The 10157-nt window shown below is 42.0% G+C and overlaps 1 protein-coding gene across 1 annotated transcript; it reads right to left on the bottom strand.

Moving 5' to 3' along the window:
* Positions 1-3114: 3114 nt before the first annotated feature.
* lrit3a (info leucine-rich repeat, immunoglobulin-like and transmembrane domains 3a) lies at positions 3115-9850 on the bottom strand. The gene is made up of 4 exons (XM_069171213.1): positions 9655-9850; positions 7949-8415; positions 4414-4719; positions 3115-4219 (listed from the first exon to the last, which is right to left on the bottom strand). Exons 1-4 carry the CDS (start codon positions 9768-9770, stop codon positions 3186-3188), a joined length of 1923 nt encoding a protein of 640 aa, XP_069027314.1. The 5' UTR covers positions 9771-9850; the 3' UTR covers positions 3115-3185.
* Between the last annotated feature and the right edge of the window lie 307 nt (positions 9851-10157).

Genomic DNA, 10157 nt, shown 5'->3' with positions numbered 1-10157 from the left:
TGAGGAAGTCTATGAAACCATTCATAAATGGCATACTTACAGTACAAGTGTAATTTACACATGCCACACACACACACACACACACACACACACAATAGACACTCTGTTTTGCGTCCGGTGTGTGTGAAAGAGAAGTCAGTGTGTCAGAGCGTCTCCTGTGGAAGTACGTCTGGCTCCCACCGGGAATTGGTCGAATGAGTAATTTATAGAGAACGACGGAGGAGTGCAGCAGATCATCCCTAAATTGTTTGTCCTCTTTTTTTACCCACGAGAACAACCAACAGAGGCCAGGAACCACGACCTCTATTCATACCCTCCATGACTAGGATATTGTGAGGAAGAGCGTCACCAGTAACCCCGTAAGAGGAGCCGCGGAAGATTTACACTGCTGAGAAAGTTGCCTTGTCTCCAGACTAATGTTAGCTGGCTGAAGGGCCGCTGACCTTTTTTTTTTTTTTTTTTTTTTCCCCCCCACGATTTCACCCCTGGCAGACGACAACGAAAAGTTAACGGCTGCAATTACCCTTCAGGTGACCAGCGTGTTGGACGACGCTCACGCATTGGGTTTGAATCATCAGGTAGAGAGCGTATCTAGGATACGGAGAGAGAGAGTGTGCGGATGCTGCGGCTGGATTAAATGCCACCTCACGTCATTGGTATTTTAAGACAAATGCTTCCCGTTTTGTATTCAAGCTGAGTGAGTCACTTTAAATCAGCTCCATCAGAAAGCATTTGGGACTACTTAAACTATTGGATGATGTCATGCTGACACTTAATCCCAGCAAAAACCTCGGTTATACTAACTGCTACTGCTGAAAATCTGTAGTCTTAAAAAGGTATCATTGCGATATACAGTATTGTCGTGTGGTGAAACAGTGTATTCACTTTAGACTCCTAAATTCTGGAAAAACACTGATATAAATATTTATTTTATAATTTAATGTGCTTTATTTAAAAAAAAAAAAAAAAACCAACAACTTACAAATACATTAGATGCTCCATAAAAGTTGTTTAAATTTGGGTGAGTGTGAAGTTAATGGATCGCTTCAGATTGACTGTACTGACCCCAAGGATGTAAAGGACGAAGGGCTACGGATTCCCATTAACCTCAACTTGGAGACAAAGCCGCCCAATTACACGACACTTCATTTCATGTGTTGTGAAGCGGCTCGACGTTAACGAGCAGTTGTGAGGCGTTCTCTTTATCTGGCCTTGTTGTTCTGTATTCTGCCACTACTTACATGTGGCCAATTTTCCACTGGACCGCTGTAATGGGCGCTGGTCACGGTTGCCAGGAGATTTGTGACGCAACTTTTAAAGCCTGTGGGGAAGTGAGGCTTCCAGTTGCCTTGTCTGGATTTTGCAGTGGCAGCTGTAGCAGAATTGATGTTGTCCACGGTGTATTTCTACATCAATCTTTTGATAGATCTCTGTATTGTATTGTCTGTTTTCCACGCTGCATCCTCCTCTTGCCCCTAAGAGCTTATCTATCCTACCCAGCTGTCAATATATCCGAGTGTCCGTTCACACTTTATCTTTCATTAACACCCGAGCCGGTACGTCCAGTTTGTTTGTTAAAACAGCCCGGCTGTTGCCATGATAACGCCGCAGCTGGCTTTAGGGGTTACTCAGTGCTGTGCACAGCTTCTTATAGCTGGTGGCGCAGAGGTATCCATGGAAACAGTTTTCCAGGTCCACCCATCATCATCTTATCTAGATTTACTGCGGTACCTGCCCAGATGTTCAGGGAGCGTGACAACTGTGACCCATTGATTTTTCCGGATCAGCGCCGCTCTTGTCGATAACCGAGCGAGCACATGTGATACATCTGTGTTCATTTTTACACTCACTTACGTTCACGGATGGCATTCATCATCCAATAGCAGGAAGAACCTCCGTATTTTGATTTGTAGCGCAGGTTGTACACGTACGGGTCTTCGTGTCAGCATGCAACGTCCAAACACCTGCATCGCATGTGTGGACAGAGAGAGAGTACAATACGTGCAAAAAAAAAGTGCACAGAGCACAGTGTGCATTTTAAAACTAGGGTTTAGTTTCACATGTTGAAGCCCAGAAAGAGCACCTCATCTGTTGTTGATTGAGAGAATCTAAAATTACACCTACTTATAATATAAAAGTGTCCATGTATAAGTTGTTTGGTGCTAAGGAGGGAGGTGTAAGTTTCTAGTTGTGCTTTTGGCATCGAAATGTGTACTGAAATGTGTCATACAAATGCCAAATTTATATATTTGGTGTTATTAGAAGATTGCCGGTAAATAGTTAGAGAGGCAGTATATGTATGTGAGTTTATGTGACTTTCTATTTAATATCACACACACAAAAAAAAGGCCCATTTAAAACAAACATAAATACATTTTGTAAGGTTTTCGGAAAACTGAATGTGGGAGATCATTTTTACGTGGGGATGATGCATTTACTCGAATAACAATATTGGGGTACGTAACGCGTATAATTCAACAGTTATTCAATTTATTAAAAACAAGTGTACAACTCCATTTATAGACAATTATATACATCATATATAAAGTGGCAATATTTATCAGATGGGACACTTACTGAGTTCTATCAAACACACCAACAGTACTTTCTCTTCCAGTAAGGCAATGATCGGCTTGATGCTTAAAGCAAAATGACGATGCTCTTGTGATGGGGAGTATTATACGTCTTGTCTGATACCACCACAATATATTCAGATCTGACACTTTGCAACTTTGGCAATGAGGATAACGTCAAACACCATACACACTTAACTGACAGGCTCTTTGTATGGTACCGTTTATGAGTAAGTCCCACAACGGTGCTGCACTGACAACCATTTATGTTCCTTTATCAAATATAAGGCTCCAAAACGTAAGGACATTAATAAGAATATGAATCAGGGAAGGTTTTCACGTCAACTACACTTTGCTAAACCATTATATAAATCTTTGTAAATGGAAAGTTGATGGAAAGTGCCAAGTCGGTGGGTTTACACCGTTCAGTACAGCACTGTAAATCTTGACAGCCCACGGATCCCATAAAAAAAAAAAAGAATATACATTTATTAAGATTTATAGATGATTTCATAGTTCATCACTTTCTATCAGTGTCATGAAAGGCATATAGAGTATTTCATATACTATGGTACTAGCATGGTGTTGGGGCATCGGCCGTGGGTTCTTGCATCAGCACAGATATTCACAACGGGAACTGTCACTCTTGTACGTCATCTGGGAGTCGATGCTTGACCTGGAGCACAGGAGCATTCGCTCCGAGTCGTGAGTCGCTCTCCTTGCCCAAAGCTCCGTCGGGCAAGTGTTTAAAGCTCTCCGTTTCATTGAAACGGTCTCAAACTTGACATAGCTATCTTTTTCAAGCTCCTCTTCATCCGAAGCAGGGCTTTGTGCCTTGCAGGACAGAGCAAGAATCTTATAGAGCAGCACGGCAATAAGAGGCAACACCAAGGCGCAGGCGATACCGCTTATGATCATGAAAAGCTGGTTCTGCCCACCGTCCTCTACGTTGTCCAGCGTGTAGAAGTCGATGCAAGGATCTTTTCCGGCGGCACCGCCTTTCGCTACGAGGCAAACGGAGTATCTCATCCCAGACGACAGTCCATCCAAGAGCACTTTTCCACTGCCGGCATTAGTCTCCAATGTCCTTTTTGTGTCGTCCTCTCCGTAGGGCGAATACACGACTGTGAGTGGGGCATCGTTTGGTACCCCATCTGTGGCCCAGAGCAACACTGCACTGTCAATTGTTTCCTCCACAATCTTTAGGTGTTTCACAGACTGCGACGCGTCCATTTTCTTGCTCTTTTCGTCTGCTGCGAGCTTTCTGCCGTTACCTCCCTGCTGGCTTTTTGTTTGCTTAAATGAGCCTTTCTGTAAACCATTGCTCGGGGTTGTTTTTGGCTTCCTGGGGACAGCAGGAAGAGTTGTTGATATCCTCGGGGGGACTGTCGGGGCGGTGGAGGGCGAGTTGGGAATGTCCGTTTGTGGAACAAATGTTGTCCCTCGGATGGTTGGTTCAGTTCCGACGGACGTCCTTAGCGGGGGGACGGTGGTGCTCACGGTACCGGCAATGGAGAGAGAGATGATGGCTTCTGCGTCGCCGGCAACATTCTTGGCTTTGCACCTGTAGTCCCCAGCATCTTTGTACACTATTCCATGCAGACTCATGATGGACCACCTAGTGCCATCCCCCGGTGACTCTTGGACTGTAGAGTAAAACAAGAACACAAAAGTCAATATGGATTATGTAGCACGAGTACTACACCTTAATGTATCATCAAGCAACGGAAATCTTCAAACAATATGGAGGTTACTAAAAGTATAAATCGTAGTAAACTTTAAAACGGCGTCGATTTTGCTTTCTAAAATGGTACGTCTTTATAAAGCCTTCATATTATACCTGTGTTGTTGACTTGCGAACCATCAGACTTTGCCCAGTACATACTTGGCGTCGGAAACCCCGTGGCGTCACATCGCAGGATAACATTACTGCCCAAAGGAGACGTGATCATGGTTGCTGATGTCATCACCGACGGTTTTACACAGTTGTCAAGTTCAGCACGCTGAAAAGGGACACCCGCCAGGTTCTCTGGCCCAGCGCAGATCAAGAATAAATCCATCAAGACCACTGGTGTGTTGGTCATTTTGGAAATCTCAATCAGCTTGGAGATCTTACAGTCGCAGAACCAGGGATTGTCTTGAAGGCCTGAAGACAAAAAGATGAAATGAATTCAAATTATTGATAGCTATTTTGCATTGCCAAACAAGACATACTTAAAAGCTGTATTACTATCAGACATTTTTGTTAAACAGGTGTAGTAATAGAGGTTACTGAGATGGAATTTTAGCCGTAAAGAAAAAAAAAAGTGCAATGATTGAATGATTATGAGCCTATAAAATCATATTGGAGAAAAAGATTCAGACTGAATATGTTTCTTAAGGGAAGCAAAGAAAACCAGCAAACTAGACATACAAAAATCCAAAGCAACAAAAACCCTTTCACATCTATTGATGTATTCTAAATTAATTTCCACCTCAAACAATGGCTGGCATTTCATTGCATGGTACAGGCATTATAGCCATTGAGCTTTTGTTTTGAAATTTCACATCATTTTAGTCATAATAATGGTTTTCAATGGCTATTGAGGGGAAACCATCACAAGGGAGTAATGGAGATCCTTTACAACTTGCCGTGAACACCTGGTGCACACAATGGGTGAGCACATGTCCCAGTGCATACTAAAGCCCATTAACCAGATTAGTTTGTCTTAACAATGCAGGTGCCTAAGCTGCCTCGAGCTTACTCCACTTTGTGTAACATACTCTTTCCATTGGTGTTGCTTCGAGCATCAACATCAATAGACCAGTTACGGTGTAAAAACTTTGTAAAATATGTGTCGAGTTTAAAACACGAGGGCGTATTTGTGCGGTTTGTTGCAAATTGTTGACATTTTTGATGAGTGCAAAACTTATTTTCACGTTTGTTTCTCTATTTTTATAAATTCATTCATAATTTTGTCACGTTAGCCGTGAATTTGAAATTGAACTGACTTCTCGACGGCTTTTAGGATGCGCTGAAGGAACTGTCGATCCCTTTGCGCCTGGGTTGTTTTGTTTTTTCCGAGCACCTAATACTGTTTCTCTTTCAGATTCATCAGAGCAAACGGACAGCTTTTTTGGCACGGAGAAAATAGTTTTCCCTCATACAGCCTATTAATAATATCCCTCCAACTGTCCATGCTACACAGATACAGTGACAATGGACTTACTTACTGATTAAGCTAAATTTAACAAGAAATATTGACGCCCGTTGACTAAAATTATATCCATTATGTGACTGTTGTTCTGTCACATGGCATTTGACTGGCATCTGACCTAATTGCAGTGTACAACACGTCCGACTAAACTAGAACTCGCGGGCCTTTAAAACTACTGCGAATGCACAGTTTTGGCTAAACTGTTGCTAAACCAGGTTTCACGGTAAAGTAGGGCGGGGGGAGTAGGTGTGTCCGATGACTAACCAGCAACGCACTGGTGCAATTGAATTATGGTGATCCTCATTTAATCTGTGTTGCTGTGCCGTGCACTACCTCACGCTCTACCATATTTCCAGCGTTGCTAATATTTCCTCATTGTTGTACAGTTGGTCAATATTTGTGGTTCATTACATAGAGTATGATGTTGTACGATGAATACACTACCGATGTTCCATTAGATCCACCAATAAATCACATTAACCGTTATAGTTAATCATTCATTTTGTTAATTGAGGATGAAGTAACACCTATACTTGTGATTGCACCGTTCATAGCGGACACACCAGTTCGTTGGTTTCCATTTCTGCGTGATGTCAGTTTCGTCATTCGCCCACGTATGCAAGAGTCGGCGCTGACCCGTCCGCGGACATCAGCCCATACTTCGAGCGAGCTTCATTCTGAAAGGAAGTCATATTTCCAGTGCACATATGCAGAACGTGTCTCTGATGTCTATCCGCGACTGTAGTTTGTATTGGAGCGCATGCAGGTGATTTGTTTTGAAAATCAATTTTGAAATCGACATAAAGAATCTGAATAGTGTAATTATTGTGAAGTTAAACTGTGCGGCAGGTCCAAGTTAAACCTCTGACACAAAAAGGTGTTTTGTACAGGACGCAGGGTTTCAACGAAACCACAGTTTGAACCACAGCCTCTGAGAATACAGCAATGGGGTGGAATTAATCGGGAGCCCAGACTCCGAACCAGACAAATCACAAGTTGTAAACAAAAAAACAGAAGTTCTCCTAATGGCAGAGAAACAGCAAGTGTTCTGGCTTCATTCCCACTTTGACAACTTTATACCGCTTTCATATTAAATATCATACTTAGAACTATAAGAAACAGGAGTTAATGATTCTGTGCGTTTTTGTTTTATTTTTTTTGCCCTTGGCACTACCCGTTTTCAAACCCATCTACTATCAGCTTTGAAACAAAAACTCAAAAATCCCCGGGCATTTTTCCTGCCTTTCTTCTTTAGATGCACAAATGTAGGAAACACTGCTCCATTTTCAAACGCCTCCAATCCCTTCGCAAGATTAAAACCAAAAAGTCAATTCAACTAAAATACAGAAGCCCTGCAACATTTGTTTTGGATGAAACCTTTAAACACATACTTCTTGGATTTTTTTTCTTTTTTTTTTGACAGCAGATTTTCATTGTATTGTTTACATTTAATGACAAAAAGGAAAGAAATCTGCTCCTTTCAACCATCACAGGAGGCACATGAAGTTAACTTAATGAATTAAAAATGTAAATGCACTGCAATTTTGGCCCTAATTAACCCAATAAATTTCAGCAATTATTGACTGATAAGCTGACCAATACTGTAAACTATGCACTAAGCCTTAGCTCATATATTTTTGTTTGTGTACGCTCAAATCATTGCTTCATAACTAAAGAGCAAGTCCTATTCCTCAGAGGCAGAAATATTTCCTATATATCTTGCAGCCTCAAGCCATATAAGCACATTTTACTCAGTCATACTGTGGATATTGTAATAACAATGGTTTTTAAAAGGTTAATGAGTAAAATGTGGAATGTTGTCATGGTAATTGTCTCCTGCTAGAGAGAACTATGATTGTTGGAGTGTTTCAAAATGCAAATTTAACTTCTATTGAACTTAGCGCTGGTTTAAACCACCAAGGGGGTATTGTGTTGATTATTCTAAGGTTAATCTGTAGAATAAATCAATAAAGTACATTAAGTGTTCACTCTGACACTACTTAGAATAAGATAATCTGTGTCCTGGCTGTTACTGCTGGTCTGTCCGAGCAAGTCTGGCTAGATTACAAGGAGGTAGTATTACGTTCCGAAGGTAATTACAAATAAACCCCAAAGTTCCTGCCCCGGTGCAAACATCCTGTAAAACCAAGCCAGACGGAAAGCATTACTTTTCCTTACCTAACACAAATTTCTGGGAGGCATTAGTAGACACGGGTGCTCTATTAAAGGGTGGCCAGATATCCATGAGGTCAGACGGCAGGGTCGCAAATTTGTTGCTGGATAGATCCAAGTAGGTAATGTTGAAGAGGTAAGGTATCGCCTCGGTGGGAACGTTCGTGAGCCTGTTGTTGTGAAGATCCAGTGTCCTCAGCTTGGGCATCTCTTTGAGAGACTCCCAAGGGAACATGGAGATCATATTTCCATCCAGCCTCAGCTCGTGGAGCACTTTTAGGTTGTAAAAACTTCCGGTGTCCACGGAGGTTATGGAATTGTAAGTAAGCCAGAGGTACCGTAGCTCCACCAAGTAGTAAAAAGATTCTGTCGGGAGTCGCCGAATTGCAGTTCTCTCAATCCGCAGTTTAACCGTATCCACCGGGACGTTGACAGGGATGTCAGACATGTCGGGGTCGTTGCAGAGTACAGACCTGAAAGTCAAAGACAAAATAAGTTATTGTGAAAATATACCGTTGCCAGCTAACAGAACTGTTTTACAAATCCTAACTCTAAAACTTGAACCCATTCTCCATCGATGAAGCAGATGTTTCCATGAGTTTAAGAAATTATTGCTGAGGTGTAACATGTACAGCATATCTGTCCATTCATTGGTTCAGCCATCCGTACAGCCACACGTTCATTCAGACAGTCTGTCGTACTGTAGTACACCTAGAGGACACTTCCTGGGTAGCAAGGTCAGAGCTAATCACAGTCATTATAAATAGCAAGTGATCATGTGGACTGCAGGAGATGGAATAACTGACCTCAATTACAGTCATGAATGTATATTCTAAACATTTATTTAACGACTAGCATTAAAATATCTATGCTATTTTTTTTTTTGTAGCTTTTTAGCCTTGTCTGTTGGAGTGCCAACATCTTGTACCAGATCTGATTACCTATTTAATGTCAACTTTAGTAGTGTCACTACTGCTGTACTTTGATTTCCTCCCCCGTTTGACAATGTACTATCACCATCAGACATCCCTATGTTGTCTTTAGATGCATTGTAGACCAGGGGTCAGCGCTAGAAAGACTAATTATGGAGGAGGAATTAGCTCTATCTCGGATATAAATGGATTGGTACCATGCCACGGAACATACATTATGTCAATACGGGTCAGTACACTATGTAAAAATGGCACAGTGGTCCAATAGCCAAATGAAAGCTGATTATTTTGATTTCCATGGTATTACTGTTGCCTCTTCTTTATTTATTTTTTTAAATTAATGGTACTCGTGGCTCTGCGTTGTAGTAATCATCCAAATTAGGTCACTCTCACTTTTTTTTTTTAATACACACCAATGGAGATATATGTAAATTTTCCTAACTTAAGATTTAAATAGAATTTGCTAAGTCCATATTCTTTAACAGAGATCACTCACCAGGCGGTCCTGTGCTCAGTTAAATGGGTCACGATTGTCTCTGATGTCAGTCTGAAGAACTTTTTTTTTGTTTTTAAAAGCTGTTTCGCAATCACAGTTTATGAGTTCTTTGCGGTCAACATGTGGTAGGGTGGTGTTCGTAGCGACGCTACAGAGAAGATGACCTCATTAGACAAAACTCGTACGAGAGTCTTAATATATGTCCTGAAATTGTCATCCACTTTCAAAGTTTCACAACGTGTACCAAGTGCAGTTTGTGCGCAGACTATTAAAGTCAAATTTACCTGGCTGCGGTTCCTTCGGTACGTCCATGCACGACACAGGTACACTGTGACGGACAGAAGGGATGAGCCACACTGAGGCAGCACAGGAGTACATGCACACAGAGCAGTCGACGCATGATGTCACCGAATGCAGCCAAGACGCTCACATGGAGGAGATATCGGGAGAAAAGACATCCGGATTCATTGAGAGCCAGAAGAATTATTCTTCCAAAATGTCCAAGAAAAGGAGAGAAAAGAGCTTTCAAAGTCCATAAGAGGCAACGGTACACAGGCTGAAGACCTAATTACAGAACAGGTGATCTGTCAGATTGACCATGTGGGGGAGGGGTGGGGGTTGGGGGGGGGAGGAGGGCAGGATTAGTGAGAGATTTCATGGGTCTGACACGCAAGTTCGCCAGCGGGACATGACCAGTCTTTTCGCCATTTAGCTGGTCCTGGAGAGGTTTCCCCTCACGTGAGCAGGCCACACCTTCGTTAATCCAATCAGTTCGCACATTTTTTTT

The sequence above is a fragment of the Embiotoca jacksoni genome, unplaced genomic scaffold (genome assembly GCF_022577435.1).
Source record: "Embiotoca jacksoni isolate LCO1_2020_lvr unplaced genomic scaffold, fEmbJac1.0.p SCAF_5, whole genome shotgun sequence".
Lineage (NCBI taxonomy): Eukaryota > Metazoa > Chordata > Actinopteri > Embiotocidae > Embiotoca > Embiotoca jacksoni.
Note: the sequence above shows the minus strand (reverse complement) of the source record. Positions and strands in the feature narration are given on the sequence as shown.

Excerpts from the sequence above, each read along its gene's own strand:
- lrit3a (XM_069171213.1), bottom strand. The coding sequence starts at position 9,770 with ATGCGTCGACTGCTCTGTGTGCATGTACTCCTGTGCTGCCTCAGTGTG. Across the intron at positions 8,416-9,654 it reads ACCGAAGGAACCGCAGCCAG|GTCTGTACTCTGCAACGACC; the intron begins GTAAATTTGACT and ends TTTGACTTTCAG. Across the intron at positions 4,220-4,413 it reads TTCGCAAGTCAACAACACAG|TCCAAGAGTCACCGGGGGAT; the intron begins GTATAATATGAA and ends TTTACTCTACAG.